At 42.6% G+C, this 18,834-nt stretch overlaps 3 protein-coding genes across 6 annotated transcripts in view; 1 reads left to right on the forward strand and 2 right to left on the reverse strand.

Moving 5' to 3' along the window:
* LOC306934050 (uncharacterized protein) lies at nt 1–14,606 on the reverse strand. 4 transcript variants are annotated; one of them, XM_079516489.1, is made up of 12 exons: nt 14,495–14,606; nt 11,266–12,448; nt 10,088–10,166; nt 8,905–9,023; nt 8,303–8,488; nt 8,116–8,194; nt 6,759–6,883; nt 6,345–6,552; nt 5,213–5,308; nt 2,953–3,018; nt 2,419–2,504; nt 1–1,270 (listed from the first exon to the last, which is right to left on the reverse strand). In XM_079516489.1, the coding sequence occupies exons 2-12, from the start codon at nt 12,263–12,265 to the stop codon at nt 1,122–1,124; spliced, it is 2,193 nt and encodes a 730-aa protein (XP_079372615.1). In that variant the 5' UTR covers nt 12,266–12,448; nt 14,495–14,606; the 3' UTR covers nt 1–1,121. The 4 variants fall into 4 exon arrangements, with proteins under 4 accessions (XP_079372615.1, XP_079372612.1, XP_079372613.1 ...); XM_079516486.1 differs by having other exon boundaries at nt 10,088–10,164; nt 11,261–12,448; XM_079516487.1 differs by having other exon boundaries at nt 10,088–10,164; nt 11,261–12,448; nt 14,499–14,603.
* The window catches only part of cfap77 (cilia and flagella associated protein 77), a 14,708-nt gene continuing 10,387 nt past the window's right edge, over nt 14,514–18,834 (forward strand). The window contains exons 1-3 of the mRNA XM_079516491.1: nt 14,514–14,638; nt 15,037–15,124; nt 16,157–16,228. Of these exons, the coding sequence (XP_079372617.1) occupies nt 15,119–15,124; nt 16,157–16,228 (78 nt within the window). The 5' untranslated portion in view covers nt 14,514–14,638; nt 15,037–15,118. The remainder of the gene's footprint in view (nt 14,639–15,036; nt 15,125–16,156; nt 16,229–18,834) is intronic.
* LOC306933525 (protein transport protein Sec61 subunit alpha-like 1) lies at nt 16,475–17,725 on the reverse strand (the record flags this gene model as incomplete). The annotated part of the gene is made up of 1 exon (XM_079515776.1): nt 16,475–17,725. The coding sequence occupies one exon, from the start codon at nt 17,723–17,725 to the stop codon at nt 16,475–16,477; it is 1,251 nt and encodes a 416-aa protein (XP_079371902.1).

Raw genomic sequence — 18,834 nt, forward strand, 5'->3', positions numbered from 1 at the left:
TATTTTTTATTTCAGTAAGAGGGGCTTGAACTCATAACCTCAAGAACATCAAACATAACCTACTGATACAGTAATTACTTCATGTTTTACATTCAGAAAGATATGAACTCACATTAACTGACTTGTTTGAAACACAATCACACAAAAAAAAGAAAAATAAGCTTTCTTGTGTTATTGTGTTTTATCCTTAGATTATACAAATGTGTGTTCTCGTATAGGCATTTCTGTTGATAAAAACCAATCAATCAATCAATTCCTTTTAAGGTAACAATGATTAAAAGCTGTACAAATATATTGAGTTTAACATCAAACGGTAGAAACGGTCAAAAACTTAATGTTGACCTGTAACACAAAATAGTAGAAAACGTTAAAACCGTCTTGTCTATTCCATGACACAGGACCAAATGTGGGCTGCTAATATTGTTTTTAAAAAAAAATGGGCTGCTTGGGCGGTATCTATTTATTCCATACCTTCCAGTATTTTCTTTACGGTGTATTGGTAAATAGACAAAATCTGATCCGCTGGTGATAGTTTTCATTGTATCACGTCCTGCAGGATTTAAATAGAAATTGCTTGATGACACTTTTTTGCCGTGGCAAATTGGGCTGAACAGTGACGATGTGCGGGTAGTGGTGAGAAATAAATAGATGTATGTGGATAATCTTTTTTTAAATAATAATTACAATTGGTTTTAAGATATAAGTTATATGTGGCAAAAATGTCATGAATCCATATGCCATAATAGAGACTTACTGTTGTGAGCAGAAATTACTAGCCAATTATTATATTTTTCTTTACCTCCAAATAAAAATTCTGCTGTATTATTTTTCATTCATATTTTTGACAGAAATAAAATACAATCTTCAATATTTCTAAATATCCTGGTATAGATACCGCTCAAGCCCAGCCAGGGTCCTCTGTAATGTAATCAGAACATGAATTAATGAATCCACCTACTTCACGAGACAGAAACGTGACGTTTCTGACATCTGACGTCACATTCAATCAATCAACCAACCAACCATCCAACTAACTATGTGAAACACACATATTGCTGCTGCCAAGCAGAAACCTAGTTTCTCCGTAATTTAAACGTTTTCAATGGCTGTTTTTCCGCTCCCTAAAATGTAATTCCTGGATCCACCTCCCCTGAGGAGAAGATGTGGGACAGGAAGTACTTGTCTTGACACGGGAGGTCTGTGTCTCCCGCCTCCTTCAGGTGCTCCTCTAGCTTGGGGAGAATCTTCTCTTGCAGGTAGTCAATGATCTCTACAGGAAGTAGGATGAAGAGAAGAGAAAATCCGGTTGTTCAGTTAAAGACTTGGAAGTGTAATCGGTGCAAATGTGACCACACACACTGTACGATATTGTCCCTGATTCAATTTCAGAGAGTAAACATATCAAAATCGATGATTGTAAGGGTCTTGGGTTGCATGACAGACAGGTATTGTCTGACCATGGTACTGGCCATGGGGAGTTGGTAAGGGACCTAGATGTTTGGTTAGGGGGCACTGGCCCAATATACTCAACTCAAACTTTATTTATAAAGCACATATTACAACAACCAAAGGTCAACCAAAGAACTGTATAGGTTCGTTAGAGAATAAAAATAAAAATAAAACAAGGCAAGCAAGACAGGCAAAAACAAAGAAAAACCGAAAATATATGCATAACAAATACTGTATTACGAAGAAAAATAAAAAAGGGGCTAAAAGCATGAAATTATACAATCAGTGCCGAAGAAGGCCACATTTATTGAAGAAAGAACATAAAAGGCCTCTACTTTAGTGTTGGCAGAGCTGATATTCAGGGGGCAGGTTGTTCCAGAGTCTAGGGCAGAGAGACATGGCCAAAGCATTTCCGAGACCGGGGGTCCCCAGCCAAAAAGGTTGAGAACCCCTGTTCTAGATAAGTGGTTCTCAACCTGTGGGTCGGGACCCCCAGCGAAGTGATGACAGCGAAGAGAAAATGTAAAGACTTTTCTGAACTTTTGAATACCTCAAAAGAGAAAGAACAGAAAAAAGACCATTACTACTACATCAAAAGTAACCAACAAGCTAAAAACAGTTTAAACACAGGCCAAATTGTCAAATAATAGACAAAATTGTGAGCCACTGAGAGCTTGTAGATCTTATCTGCTATTTTCACAATATTTATCTGTGTTTAACTCCTATTGCTCGTCAGGGTGGGGGGTCCCCCAGTTGTTTGAATATGATTATATTGGGGGGGGGAGGGGGGGGTCCCCAGTTCAAATATGATTATTTTGGGGGGTCGTGGCCTAGACCATGCCCATTGCCTTATTTACTACAGTCAAGTCTTCCTGAATGTTAGGCTGTAATTTAAAAGCACTTTCACCTCATAAAGTTGAACCAGCAAAAAAAGGTAAAGACATGTAAGTGCATAGTCTGCATACTGACCAGGATAAGACAACTGAGACGTCGTGGGGACACACGAAACTTTGAGAGCGTAGAAACTCTTGCGGACGTAGTGATCGCTCACTTCACTGGAAAATAATATTTATACATCAATACTACATACATGATAGTACTACAATACAACGCACATATTAATACTTTACAATACTACACAAAATACTGCCTAGTACTTCAATACGAATGACAATGACAAAAACAACATAGTACTAATGCTACATATTAGAACTAAATTGTTTTTTTGTAAATGAATGAATGCCCTACTACTAGATCACGCTACAGCGTAAGTACGGAAGTAGCAGATCTGCAAGCTCAAAACACGGTACGAAGCTTGTGTATCTGCTACTTTTGCCGTTTTTGAATTTGAATACTGAAAAGTAACAGTTTTGGACATAATGGACAGCAAACGATTTCCTCTGCCTGCCATGCTGCCTCCGGTTGGATGTGATAATAAACATGAAATAAAGTTTCCTCTCTGTTTTAGAAATATAAATATATGATCCAAACTATTTAAGTTACCCAATAGTGATGGCCACCTCATCCCAGTCGATGAGAGCTGGATCCTCTACGTCCATGTTCCACAACCTGGAAGAAGAAATCACAATGTCAATTATCTAATGTAATCCTGGGCTCTACACTCCCTCTGCCAACCTGGGCGGACCGAGTCCAAGCCGCTTCTTTTCACCTGACAGACGGACGGACCGACAGGGGGGGGGAGTTTCTCCGGTTGGACGTAGAGCGTGGAAGGAACATGTTATTCCAACCAGTACCATTCCCCTCCTCTTTGTACCTCCCCTAGGGTACACGGGGAGAACATGCAAACTCCACAGTCGCACAGAAATCATGTGTCGTGATGTGAAGCGCTGTTAGGAGGGCTGTCACGATCATCAACTCGTTTCTGTTAGTTACCACCGTGCTCTGATTCTTCAGGTGCGTTGTCCTCATCAAACATTAAGCAATGGCAAGCGAAGGGTCGCACTCAGAATAACATTTAATTATTGAATTTCCCCATTATTGCCTTAAAGGGATAGTTCAGATTTTTTGAACTTAAGTTGTATGAAATACTTGTCATTAATATAGTGGTTGCAACTGTATTAATTGATTGCCCGAGTCCTGTGGTGGGAGTTCTGCTCTGGTTTTGGTGAAATATCAAGTAGTTCCGGTCATTTTGTGGGGGGCACTGGGGGCCACGCAGTAAAAGTAAATGAATCCACAAAACTAACGTCATTTGTATTGTTGACCTATTTCTAAAATATTAGTGCAACTTCCGTTCTTTTTTTACCCCTCTATCACACAGAACTATGTTTTTTGTGTTCATATCACTACGCCCAAAAAATAGTTCCATGTGATAGAGGGGTCAAAGTTGAACGAAAGTCGTGCTAATATTTTAGAAATAGGTCAACAATACAAATTACGTTCGTTTTGTGGATTAATTTACTTTTACTGCGTGGCCCCAGTGCCCCCCACAAAATGACCGGAACTACTTAATTTTGACCAAAACCAGAGCAGAACTCTCACCATGGGACTCGGGCAATCAATTAATACAGTTGCAACCACTATATTAATGGCAAGTATTTCATACAACTTAAGTTCAAAAAATCTGAACTATCCCTTTAAGTCACAAACGTTTCGGCGATCCAGCCTTCGTCAGTGACACTGACAGCTCACAACATGCAAGCTCAGAACTAGCATATACTGTAGTTAGTACAAACCTTACACCATGCCCAGCTAGTGATCATAATATAGGCTGCTTTATACTGGTACGTCGAGTGCCAAATGCTTCCAGCTAGTTTAAGTACAAGAAGGAACATATGGCCACTTTCTTTGATGTCTATAACCATAAGACTCCAATTCATTAATTTTGCCACATTACTTTGATAGTGCAGGACAGCTGCAGGGAGGACTTAGCCTTGCTATTACTAGGTGTAGTCTCGCGTAGCCAGACAACTATTCCACAATCTCCGAATGCTATGTAGAGTCTGGAACTACACCTCCCGAAATCGGAGTAATCTGTTTGTCATTTCCACAAAAATCTCTTTTTGGGGGGGGGGGGGACCACTAGGCCCGCTGGCCTAGTGGTCCAGGCGCATGCCACATAAAGGCTCTGGCCTGACAGTGCGTTGTGTGTTCGAGTCCCGTTCATGACAACCTTGTCTCTCCCCCTCCCTCTCTCCTGTTCGTCTTCACTGTAACTATCAATAAAGGCACAAAAGCCAAAAACAAATCTTTAAAAAAAAATAACACATTTTTTCCTCCATTTCTGCTAAGCTATACAGTATATGCTTAGATGATTTCTATTTATATTAAGATAAATGTGCGCGACTGTAAAGACAAAACAGAAGTGGGGAGGAGGCTTCACTTCCGCTATTATATTTTACTCATGATCAGAGCTTCCGTGCTCCAGATTGTATGACGGAAGCATTTGAAAAGTAACAGTCTGGCAACGCGAGACTACTAGGTGTGCAACCAGGGTGCACCTCATTCTAACATCTTTGACTCGAAAAAAAGATGTTCATGTGTAGGCCACTTTATTTGATGTCATGCCAACATGTATGTTTATTGATAACAGGTGCATATGTGTCTGTGTTTATTGATTACAGGTGCATGTGTGTGTGACTGTGTGTGTGTGTGTGTGTGTGTGTGTGTGTGTGTGTGTGTGTGCGCGCGCGTGCGTGATAGTGTTGATGCGCATTGCGCAATGTGAGGTTGGTTAGTGTAAATTTAGTTCAATTAGGTTGGTGTAGTGTGAGGTTGGTGGTTTTCAGATGGATGGCCATACGTGTCAATGAGCATGGCTTTTGCCTTGATGGCCTTCAATCCTCCGCTGAACGCGGGACACTGGTCGGACGCCATCTTCGACTTTAACAATGTAAACCTGGAGAGACAAACAGATGGGATAATGTGAGACAGACAGAAATACTGACAGACATTATGTTATGCTTTAGCTATTGAAAAATAGCAGATCTACAAGCTCGTAGCGCGCTATTTTTGAAAAATCGAAGAACCACTAACATAGAAACATAGCTTTTTCAGAATCTGATTTCAGGTCAAAATGGGTTAAGCTGCTTGACATGCATTCTCCTCCCATGCCCATACACAACAAACAGTATGATTGTGTTTAATCCAAGTGGGTTATTGTATACTTGTTTAGACTTGGTACGCAAAAGCGTTTGACGACGCATGCGCACTGGTGCACCAGTTATGTGGACCCGTTTAACCCATTTACTGCCACCTGGTGGACGCAGAGCCGAGCCGGTTGTAATGTGACACATGCTGGATTCACATCCTGTTTGGGCGGCCATCTTAGATGCTAAATAAATAGCGTCAATGCTAGCGAGCTAAAATGAAGCCATCCTTGCTCTAGAAAGCGCCAATGTTCCCATCTAGATCACCAGATAATCAGCAAAGACCTCCGAACATTGCACGTTTTATCCAAACCATGGAGAGCTCCGTAGATTTCGAGTTATTCCGCTTTTTAGTCAGCCTGTATAAAGGGAGGTGAACGGCACTGTGGATGCGCGAACCGGATCACTAAAGAAGGAAAGGCCAAACAAAAAAAAGAGAGAAAGAAATCAGCGATCCAGTTTGATATCAATAATAAAGCTTATCTGACGGAATGTTGCGCCAATAGCAGTTGCCGGTTGGATTCCAACTGGCGGAACGTTCCGTCACGAGCAGTTAATTTGTTAATTTCCTTTTCTGCGAACGTTCTCCCCAAAATAAGGATGGCAGGGCTCAAGTGGTTACATAACTCATTAGTGTGGTTACCAGACTATAGTAATTCTATGACGTCATGTGGGTCAATAATACATCATCATAATCATACTGTACTTGCTGAAATTGCATCCACACTTGCAATTTCCCCAGAATTGCAAATGTTCTAGTTTTACATAAATGCAATGTTAACTGACCATTTCTCTCTGCACTGGGACCAGCAGCGCGTCTCGACCTTCTCGCTGATGCTCTTCCAGGGCAGCTTCTTAGACAGCTGCTCCCGGGTCAGCCAGGGACCAGAAGCAGAGCCCGCCTGGTGTGGACCCACCAGGGTCTCCAGGTGAGCCTGCACGGCCGGCATCAGTCTCCCCTCCTCATCACTCTCCCAGGCACCATGCTGACTGGCTGCAACACGGACAGATGGAGACACAGCCGTACACATATTCATAACGGATAGATCAGGACTGAAATCAGTCCCCAGGACTGAGAACTTTAAGCCCTGCATATACATACATTATATACGTAGGCTATATTGATTGAAGTGTATATTAAGCATCTGTGATAGGTGATCATAGATTCGTCACAGTGCATGTGTGTTGTGCCATTATTACCGATATGAGAGAAGCGTTTCTCCAAAGCGTAAACACTCCGGTCCATACTCTTCGCTATCTCTCGCCAGTCGTTGCCATGGCGGGTCTGTAGCCTCTGCAGCATGTGAACTTCCTCATCGTTAAACCTTCCATCAGAGCGAAAGAAAATCATTTATCCTTCTATTAGTGTCATAGTTAGTAGGAGCTGAGAGAGAGAGACAGTGTTGGAGAAAAAGGACAATAGGACAGATGAGAGAGAGAGAGAGAGAGAGAGAGAGAGACAGTGTAGGATGGCACATAGGTTGGGAAACACTGGTGTAGGAGACAGCAAGGGCCGGATCTACCATATGGGCACTTTGGGCACGTGCCCAGGGGCCCTTGGGCATCAGGGGCCCCTTTGCTCCACAGAAAATGTCCCTGCTAATCCGAATGAAATAAATGGTGTCTAAAAAGATTAGTGTTTTATTGTTGGTGAGAAGGGCAGCTGAAAAGTGCAATTGTGTGTAAAGCAGCAACAATGCGCTAGATGGGGGGGGGGGGGGGGTAGGCGACCGGAAATAGGCCAATATAACTTCAGTGCCCAGGGGCCCTCAGAGGTGTTAATCCGGCCCTGGAGACAGCAGTTTATATGGGGGAGATTATTTATATACTTATAGTATACTTATAGTATAAAAGAACATACAGTACTGTATATATACTATATTATTTATAATTACTAAGATGGTTTATATAGATGTAGGTTTATAATGACTAAGACAGTGTATATTGATGCTGTTGGGCAGAAACCCTGTATCTCCATATTTCAACTTTTGTCATGTAAAGGTTGCGAAAATATCTACAAGCTACATCACCCATCGGTCAGACACAACATGTGTCAGACACCCTCCCCATGAACGAACCTAACCCTAACCTCACAGGAAGCCACCGGTGATTTTTAACCCGCAGCACGGATTCGTTTTAACCCGCCACGCATGTCGAGAGCCACGAGTGATTTCTAACCCGCAGCATAGCTGATTTGTAACCCGCAGCACGGGTTTGTCTGACTAATGACTGTAGGACTATTGGTATGTCTAATCAACATAAAACGTATGCACCCCCGTCGCATCACAGGACGTTGTGAGCTTGCAGATAGTCTCTTTTTGCTATTCGATTATTATTATTATTGAAAGCAAAAGTGGTTTAAGTGTCTGTAACCAATGACCAGTATTAACACAAGCTTGTGACTAATAATAATAACTGCATTGGATCCTTTGGAACACGGTCCCCCCAACAGCGACGACACATTTGCTATACAGTGACTTAAAATCAAAACGAGTCACTGAGCTACAGTTACAGTGGTTCTGTCAGATGGAGTGGTGTCATGGCAATGACCTCTGACCTGCCCAAGTGGTTGAGTTCATCCATCATCTTCTTGACAAGGTTATAAACCTGAAGACATGGCCTGCGAAGACCCTCCCCTATAGGAGGAGAGAGAGACAAACAATATGGAATAAAACAAAGTAAAATCTCATGTCTGAAAGTGTAAAGACACTAAGACAGTGATACTTCCTGTGTAAGCATCTTACCCATCTTCGCCATGAAGCAGTGCTCTTTTTTGAGCTTCTTAATCTCCTTAGAACGATCTTTGGATCGATCAGGGAAGAACAGCTCCTGAGCTGAGCTGATGCCAGTCAGCGCCATGAAGTCATTCACGTTCTTCACCATCTGCTGCTTCTCTGCGACCGTGCACCTCCCCCTACGTAACGGGATCCCTGAAGGATGGATTGGGGTAGAAAAAAGAAGACCCATTTACAGATTTGGTTGTTTGCCATTAGAGATTGACTTGATTATTCAGCAGCTAGGACAGATCAACAGTACATTTGGCTCACGTTAGTCGCATTTACTATTTGGTTCAAGGTTTAAGTTTCTTTATTGTTATGCCACCTGTCAATGTTCACCTGTCAGTGGTCTGTAAATCAGTACTTTGCCTTTCAGTAGTTTGTGTCCCCAGTTTACTTTCTCTGACAGTAGTATCAGTTTTTGCTTTAGTTTGTTAGTAATTGTTGTCTGTCAGTAGCTTGTCCGTAATCTGTGTCTGTCAGTAGTTTCCGTTTGTAACTGGCAGTAATCTACAAGTAGTCTGTCTCAGTAGTGTATGTGTAAATCTATCAGTTTTCTGTGTCAGTACCTTGTTTCTTGAACTCCCTGAAGCGGTGCAGGTCATATCTACGGAATTTTTCGATCACAATGCGAGACCTGACATTAGGAAGAAATTCCAAGATTTCCCTCACATCCGGGCAGTCTAATCTAGAGTAGAGACATAAAATACAAACATAATATTAATATTAATAACTGGTATCTTCTGTTCAGTGGCCAACATGTTCACATACTGTACAGGGGATTTGTCTTGGTGCATTGCTCTCTGACACAGAAATACGTTATTATTTACAGTTTTACAGTAAACAAATAAAAAAATGAAACTAAGGAATTCGTTTTTTGTGCAAAACTAATGTTTGGAATGGATTCAGCATCATGAAAACACCCTAGTTTGACATGTCACATGCTACTTAAAGCAAAATAGTCTAGTAGCCAGCCCATAGAGCCCCATTGTGAACCCGGACATGTTGAGTACACCAACGTTTTATGTTAGAAATGTTTAGTATGGGTCCCCATCATGTAGAAACTGCCGTATGCTAACTTGCATATGTTGAGCAATTTTCATAATTGGCATAATATGTGACCATACCATTAACAACCTATAGAAGGCAAAATATTCAAAATTTCATCATGCTTTATGTGATGTGATGATGCTGAATCCATTCCAAGCATTAGTTTTGCAAAAAAACACTCATTGGGCTAAAAACGGCCAATGTCATGTGGGCATGGCCCAATGAGTGTTTTTTTTGCAAAACTAATGCTTGGAATGGATTCAGCATCATGAAAAACCCCTAGTTTGACACGTCACATGCTAGATAAAGCATGATGAAATTTTTAATATTTTGCCTTCTATACATATTATGCCAATTATGAAAATTGCTCAACATATGCAAGTTAGCATCCGGCAGTTTCTACATGCTGGGGACCCATACTAAACATTTCTAACATAAAACGTTGGTGTACTCAACATGTCCGGGTTCACATTCTGGCTACTAGACTAAAAAGAAATCTAGAAAATATGTGCCTTATATAGGATGTCTATGGTGGCCATACTGTACAGGCCATTTTCAATACTTCCCCTCAGACAATTCCAGGCAACTTTTGATCTGTTATTCAGGATATATTGAAGATACAAAATCAACTGAGTTTGTTTTTTTTGCAATTAGTTTGAGGTTGATCCTGTATTTTCCATAGATTTCCTGTACTATACTCACAGGTGTTCTGGCAGGCAGTGGTCTTTCCTCTGTCCATCTGATATCACTCTCTTCTTCTTCTTCTTCTTCTTCTCCGCCTCTGAAATGGAGATAGACCGCTAGGATCAGAACAACGAGGAGACAGACTGTGGCAAAGCATGAGATTTAGCTTTCATTTAGCTTGAACTCGTATAAAGATAGAAGATCTGAATCCAGATCTGTGGATTCAGCCCGGACTGGATCTTCCTTCAAATAGTAAAATCAACACATTTGTAATATTACATACTGTATTGTCAGAATTGTCTTGTTTCTGTTTGTTTGCTAAAAGATTGACTTTCAGACCGGTTTTAACTGTGCAACTGCCAACTGCAATTATGTTAATGGAGAGAACATTTTGGATTATCAATTTGTAATCAACGGAGCAACTACTGAAGATGTCTCACCAATAGAGGGTATGCGCATGCATAAAACGAATGGAAAGACGAGTGGCAAGTGAGTTTAATGTTGTTTAACGTCGTTTACAGCAATCAGATAGGACTTTTCTGTTCAGATGTATGGGCTATCAAGTCCAGAAAGTCGTTTTTTGCCACTCAGGCGTTTCCGCATCACTTCCGGGTATGATGATGATGTCACACCCTCTATAATTGGAGATAGATCATGGAATGGTAACTACACAAGCCAAACTTCTACCAAAGTGATATTTTGCTTTTAAGAAAACACAATGCGAATTTCTACATGAACAAATAAATGGAAAGAATCTAAATGGGGTTTTGAAGATGATGGTAAATCCCATCATCATTATTTTTAATGATTTCTCCACACACATTTTTCAGTGTGTTGTCACTGCTGTTTTATCCTACTGGCTCACCTGCCAGTGAGGAGCCCCCACCGGGAGGACATAGAGCCTCAGTCCTACTCCCCCCACCCAACACTACTCCCCGCTGGCAGGTGTCGCCCCGGCCCATAGGAGTGCGTTTAGTGACTAATATCACCCTCCCTGTCCGGCTTCCCTCCCCGAACACAGGCCAATTGTGTTCATAAATAGACGCGTGATGAAGCCGGATTCAATGCGGTGCATTCGAACCCCCAGACCTCCGTAGCGATGGGGCCAGCTACTTTAACACTGCGCCACCCAAGCGCCTGTAAATCACATACTGTAATTAGGTGGTGGCTTGCTCAATGACAGGACAGTACTTCACCTTGTGTTGTTCCAGTCGTCGTCGTCTTCTCTCTATCTTCATTAAGCTCCACCACTGCTCTACTCTCTGGCAGTTCTTCTCCTCCTCCTCTTCCTTTCGCCTCCGGTTTTACACCTTTTTTTCTTTTCTTCTTCTTGCTCTCACCGCCTTCGTTTACCAAGTTGTGCTCTACCACCTCCATCGTTTCATCTATGACTTCTTCTTTTTTCTTTTTCTTCTTCCGTTTCTCCCCACCTTCATTCACCAAGTTCTCCTGTAGCACCCCCTCCATCGATTCTTCTACTACTTTCTGCTTTTTCTTCTTATTTTTCTCCTCGCCTTCGCTCACCAAGTTCTGCTCTAGCACCTCTATCGTTTCCTCTATGACTTCTTTTTTCTTTTTCTTCTTCTTCTTTTTCTCTCCGTCCTCGCTCACCAAGTTCTGCTCTAGCACCTCTATCGTTTCTTCTACTACTGTCTTCTTCTCCTCCCCTCCATTCACCACATCCTCCCCTACCCCTTCCCTCGTGTCCGCCCCTACTTTCTGCTTCTTCTTCTTCTTCTTTTTCTCCACGCCTTCGCTGACCAAGTTCTCCTCTACCACCACTATCGTTTCGTCTACTACTGTTTTCTTTTTCTTTTTCTTCTTCTTCTCCTCCCCTCCATTGGCCACATCCTCCCCTACTCCCTCTATCGTTTCCTTACCTAGTTTCTTCTTCTTCTCTCCACCTTCTTTCACAACATCCTCCTCTAGCCCCTCTCTCATTTCCTCTCCTGCTTTCTTCCTCTTCGTCTCTCTCTCCATCACTTCAGATCCCTCGTCTTCCATTCTTTTCCTCTTCGCGTGCTGGGAGACCTCTCGTTCCTCCTCTCTCTTCTTTTTCTTCTTCTTCTTCTTTTTCTCCTCCTGCTCCTCTTGGTCCTCCTCGGGCGTGTCTATATCAATAGGTGAAGGAGGTCCAGCCTCCTCCAAACTCCTCTTCATGCTCCTTGCTGTTTTGATGTCAACAGAAGGCGACATCAAACCCCTAGGGATTTTAAACAGCAGATGAGGTGCGTTGAGGAAGAGTTGAGGAGGTGAGGTGCGCCGAGGAGGCGAGGGAGCTGCGGCGAGGATGTGAGGTGCGCTGAGGAGCGGTCGTCCTCGTTCTAACGACGGTATGTCACTGTGTTTGGTCCGTCGTCAGCCACGTTACACACACACCTGTAAAACAGACAAAGTCTGTTAGTATAGAAAGTACCACCAGTACCAACACACCTTTCACCTTGAAGATTGAGAGAAGGTTAGATACAGTCGCGGTCGGGCAGAAACCTCTTATCTCCATATTTTTTTAAGTTTGGTTTTTCTTTTGTAAATGAATGCCCTCTACTTTATCAAACAACAGTGGCACACAAAACAAAAGCATAAAAAGTAGAAGATCGACAAGCTTGAAATGTGGCGCGAAAACCTGAAAAGCAACAGTTTTGGACATATGAGGTTTCCACTCAGCTGAGACGCGACCTGCCTTTTCCTCCTGATACTGTCACCAGTGTGGACTGTGGGTTAGGGAGCGCTCACTGTGTGCATTTCGACCGCACGCAAGTAGGAGGGACGAGGATTTACTATTCTGTGCCTATCGGGTTGCATATTGGACGGCGCTGAATCGGCTCAAGCAACTCCGTCGGGGTCTAGTAGTAGCAGTCAGGCGCGGAGCCAGGAATTCTTTATGAGTAAGGCATAGCCAATACGAGGTAGGCAGGCCAGGCAATCTGCGTCGACCAGAGGGGGGGGGGGGCGACGCAGATTGATTGATAGACAGACTTCCTCCGGTGCTATTGCTGTGTCTCTGCTCTGCTTTCTCAACAATGAAATGAAGAATGAGGTCGGGACGTGTGTGGTGTTTATACGTCGTTACTGTGAATTGGGGGGGGGGGGGGGGGGGGGGGCATTTCATACCAGAAAAGACTCAAACCCCTCCAGACACACTGCAACGCAGGACACAGAGAATAGATGTATATTCTTCTGTCTGATACACTGTCTGTCGGCCTTGAGTAGCGGCTAGGTGGCGGCCTATAGGTGATATAATTTTAAATAAACGGTTGTCGGAGGGGAGGCAGAAACGTAGCAAAGTAAGGCATCTGCCTGCCTCTGCCTACAGTAAATCCGCCCCTGAGCAGAGTGCTCCCTGACCCTAACCCACACTGGTGAAAGTATTGGGAGGAAAAGGCAGTACGCGACTGAGACGATAGTAAGACATTGACCACGTTCAACCTGACATCTCTATTTTGGGCCTGTTATAGGAGAAATAGCCGATGTACGCATTGTGAGCTTGTACGTCATTGGCTATTTCAGAACAATTTGTTACAGTATTTAATGTATGTAAGTGGTTACACTGTCCATTTGCATCAGAGAAGAGACAACAAAAAAGCCTTAACATCCAATCAGATAGTATAACAACAAAACGGTGTAACAACAACTGAAAATGTAATAACGGCTCCTACTGTAATAACAGTTCATAATGTAATATATGGATATTAGATTATGAGCTGTAATTACATTATGAGTTAAAACGTGTTGCTACAATGGATACATGATCAACCTTCTGTCCATTAGGTTGACTGTTAAACGACTAATTTACCTGTATACTTACTACTTCTCGATTTGATCAGTCAAAATAACAATAAGGCTCTCGTGACACTGAATACATGTTTAACTGCTATCAAGTTTTATGTTTATTTTGATGATTTTAATGCAGAGACTTAAGTGTAACTTTTATATAGTCATGATCAATAATAATAATAACTTCTCCCAGAGCAGCCAATGATGTAAGTCATGTAACTAAGGTAAGCAGTACATTCCATTAACAATCAGTTTCTAATGTTGCGCGCACGCACACACACACACACACACACACACACACACACACACACACACATTCCTCGTTGTACTTCTTGTAGGCTACCTATTTCGTTTTCTTTCTCAGATTTCTCTAGTTACATTTATGCTTACTTGTTCGTATGTTGTATTTAGATGTGTTGTGCACGGGTGATAAGAATGTAGATTTCATGTTTATAGACAGATAAGTTAGAATTTAAAAAGATTGCACTCTATTTTATATGGCAATGTATCCTGTCGTTGGTTCATGCAATTTACTCTAATCTGGATTTTGTAATTCGGGCTGGATAAAAGCAAATAACTGAATTACAAATACAAAGTTGTAAATTGTACTTTATAGCCTATTTAACTTCCTATTTTAGAAAAGGACAAGACTCACGTAAACAACGAGCTCGAGGCAGCGTGGAAGATCTTTGTTTACTTCCGGTACAGCGCGCGGACCCGCATGCGTCAACTGAACTCCCGTTCACAAACTTGTTGGGTGCTGCTGCCTGCTGGTCGGAGTGTGTATTACTACATGTAAATGAAATGAAATGAAATGAAATCTATATTTACCCAGGGTATCTGGGCTAAGCTCAAGAACTTGTTTCCAGCCAGGCCCTGCTCATAGAACACATTTCATCGTAGTGGTTGATGCCTTGTTCAAGGGCATTTCAGCGGTGGTAATTTTAACGTGTCGGACGGCTGGTTCGAACTGGGAACCTTCCGGTATCTAGACCGCGCCGCTATCCGTTCGGCCACCGCTGCCACAAACACAAACAGTAAGTTTATGTGCTCAGTGTGTTGGGTGAAGGTGAAGAAGTATCGGGAATGTATTTGTTGTTCTGTTGTACAGTTGTAATATGTTGTTGTTTATTCCACGCAAATTAAAAGTTGACTTCGTCTAGCCTCGGAAACCCAGACGTTTTTATTTCCAGGAGACTTCGTCTGACTTGTCATTGTGATTGTTTAGCGTCTGGTTCCCATAGCAACAACTAAAGGAGGCCGAGCAGCGGAGCCATGCAGGTAGAATACATTTAACTGATAAACTAACTAGTAACTAGCCTATATGAAATCTAATCGATCAGTTCATTCGGTCAGGAGTTAATATGTAAAAACAAGAGCAACTTAGTCTAATTTAGCCCCATATGTGCCCTCTCCCTACTCTCATTCTGTAGCTCCGAGAGCGTAGGGAGAGGGCACATATGGGGCTAAGTCTAATTATGCTACTCTTGTTGAGGTGTCAAAATGTTTGAGGTTATTAATAAGAACTCGTTCCAAAACAAAAAGCTAAACTGAAACCAGTTCTAGCAGGCTAGTTAAGTAACATTTAGTAGTGAATTTTATAATGGAGACATTTCTTGTATGTTCTACTTACTCACTGTTGCAATGATTTTAAATCATTGATTCATTTAAACTAATGTATGTATGAGTAGAAATTTAGAGGGATGTTTTGTGACGTTTTTGTCCAGAACAAAGTAAGGATTGATTGATTGATTGATTGATGGATGGAAGGATGGATAGCCTATATAGGCCTAGATGGCCTAAAAAGGAAGGTTTATGAAAGCAGCTTTAGGATGTCTAATAGCAGTGGTTTTCAACCCTTTTCATATCAAGGCCCAACCATTATTCGTTGGTTGAGCCATGGACCACCATTTGATGAGATTTAGCCTTGCAGATCCAAAATTTAAGAATATTTTGTTATCATTGGCTAAGATTTTGTCCACAATTCAATGCTGTTGGCAAACATTGATCAAAATATCAATTCTTCTACATTCTGTAATTGTGTAGACTTCTTGTAAATTAAGTAATGCAGATGTTTAACAATAATGTAACTCTTGAGAGCGTAAAATTAAATCAAATGGACCCGTACTTGGTTTCATTTTACTCTCTCAAGAGTTAAAGATCTATAAGGCATTTGGTTACCGGCGTTCCATCATTTAGCTGGGGACCACCGAACCTCCTCAAGGACCACTGGTGGTCCCCGGACCACTGGTTGAAAACCACTGTAATAGTAATAGGCCTATTCATAAATCATATGTTCTTGTCGTTTATCAGAGAGGAGAGATGCATTCTGCTCATGTTGGCGTAGTCAGAGATTCCATGCTGAACAATCCGCTGCTGATCAGGGTAAGAAGCATGCAGACTAAACTCAGTGGTGTAAAGTAACTGTGATTTGTTTTTAGTTTTTATTTTACTTTACTGTATTGATTCTACATTCTACATCTCTTTTTTTTTTCTTTTTTTTTTTTCCTTTTTTGGGCATACCCATGCCCAACAATAATGGTACTCTGGAGTCTGGACAGACAAAATGTGTCAGTTACAATATAATGAAAAACATTAACTACTATAGAATGGATGGTTTGTGTGTATCTTCTAGAACAGCAGTGTTCCCATGCTGCTAGCTTCACTTTGCTCTTTGACAAAGAGCTCAAAGTACTGGTAGACGGTGGTCACAACCAAGAGGATTCCTGTACCGGAACCAATGGCACCCACTAAGTCGGCCACCACGCATAGTGCTCCTATGCAAATGCCACCGAAGGCAGCAGCCGTGGGGATGTACCTATTGAGCTCCTTCACCATGTTAGACTCTCTGTGTCCCCTCAGAACCACCCGTTGTTCCTTCAGCTGCTTGGCCACATCTTTGGCAGAGGTTCCTGTCATTTCGATCCATTTCGTGGAGAGGAAGGCACAGGAACCGAGCATGAATGCGATATAGACAACAGCATGAATTGGCTCGTACAGAATAGAGCCAAAGGACTGCAGTGGAGACAGGTAGTAGCAGAGACCACCCACTGGGTAGGCATGAGCCGTTCCACTGCTAGTGGTGTCGGACCAGGATCCCAGGAGGTTGACCAGGAAGTTGCTGCCAAGCTGCACGGAGAGCCTCTGCGAGATGAAGTAGAGGTAGGAGACCAGGGTAGACTGCAGGATGATGGGCATGCTGGAGGTGTAGAGTAGCTTGATCGGGTATGAGCAGGACTGACCGCGGTTGCGTATTGACACGAGGGGCAGTTCCACCCTGACACGCTGGAAGAAGATGGCCGCGGCGAAGACGCAGACCGTGGCGACGATGTTCCAGACATTGGGCAGGTTCTGTCTCAGGAAAGCTTCTCTCACGGCCTGCACCTTGTCCGTGCGGGTGAGGAGAAGATGGAAGAAAGCAAAGATGGCTCCCTCGACCTCGGTACCTCTGCCGCTGTTGACAGTGACGGGGCTGAGCGCCTTCCAGGCGATAGTCTCGCAGACGTTGGTCGCGATGAACAGGGAGATGCCAGAACCCAGGCCGTAGATCTGGAGCAGCTCGTCCAACAGCATCACCATCAGACCGGCCACAGACAGCTGGAGGATGATGAGCACGCAGATTCCAAAACCAATCGCCTGAGGATCTCCATACATGCCCCACATAACATATGTGGCGGCATGGAAAATGGTGAGGATCATTCCAAACAACTTCTGCGCTTTGTCGTTGAGGGCTTTGTCTTTGGTCTTGTCTCCAACCGGGAAGAACTGCATGAATAGGCCTGATGTCACAATGGGTGAGATGCCCAGCTCCATCAGAGTACCTCTGTTGGAAGCCATAATTACTCTCATCCAGTATAAGGGATCTGCCGAGTCTGGTGGCATAATGCCAACCAGTGGCATCTGACTGCATACTAGATAGATGACCAATGCGATAGCAGTGAACAGTAGTCTTTCTTTGAACTGAACTTTCTTCAGTGGTTTCCGGATCTCTGGCAGAAAGGCACAGGCCGGCTTGATGACTTGTAAAAGTGTATCTCCAATGGTGTCCATTGTCTGTTTTTTCTTGTTTCCTTGATTATGCACACAATATAAAGCTTTTTCCCTTTCGCACGCTGAGCACTATCGGCTGTGACGTCCGAATGTCCAAAGTCCGCCTGTTTTGAGTGACAGGTGTCCGAAGTAGAAGTCTGGATGATCCTGTTGTGGAAGTCAGTTTCGTAGAGGGAAGACAACTGTTGTAGAGTCCAGTTATGTTGCTTGGATTATGTGCTATTGTTGAGACTGTGACGGCTTTTATACTCTGTCTGGCGGGGAGACTCTTGTCATCACAGTGATGTCACGAGTCCAAATATGGCGTCCATGACTTCAGACTGTTCTTGACAATGGTAAGTAACCATAGCAAAGAAATCTCCATATATGGGCATAAAAGACACGTACAATGGTGGGGGGTACACATGTTAGTGAAGTGACAATTTAAGGATTTAAGGACAATAAAATAAAATAAAAAGATTATTTCTTGTCAAACATTGGCCAAATTGTCAAATAATATAACGGGCAAACATTTTGACAATCTTGCAACACGGGGCATTGTGAGCTTGGTAGATCTGCTATTTTCACAATGTTTGTCTGTGGGAACCTACAATTCCATTTGCTTGTCAGGGTGAGGGGTGTCCCCAGTTCAAATATGATTATTTTGGGGGGGTCACAGCCTGAAAACTGAAAAGGTTGAGAATCATTGCATTAGAGTTTAGAGACAGTAACTTGCAATTCTGTTCTCATGCTATTTATATTTTTTGCTTATGATCATTTGAACATTTCATATTATTCAAGCAGGGAACTGTTATCCATTAATTTAGCTATAATAATGCTAAATAATGCTAAGCTAACTAAATGGAACCTGGAAAATTGCCTCAGCAAAGTCGAAAATCTTAAGAAAGGCGAGAAGAGGGATACCTGGTGGCTCAGTTAGTGCAGACCATTATGCTCCATGT

Source organism: Electrona antarctica (genome assembly GCF_951216825.1).
Source record: "Electrona antarctica genome assembly, chromosome: 12".
In the NCBI taxonomy this organism is placed as follows: Eukaryota; Metazoa; Chordata; class Actinopteri; order Myctophiformes; family Myctophidae; genus Electrona; species Electrona antarctica.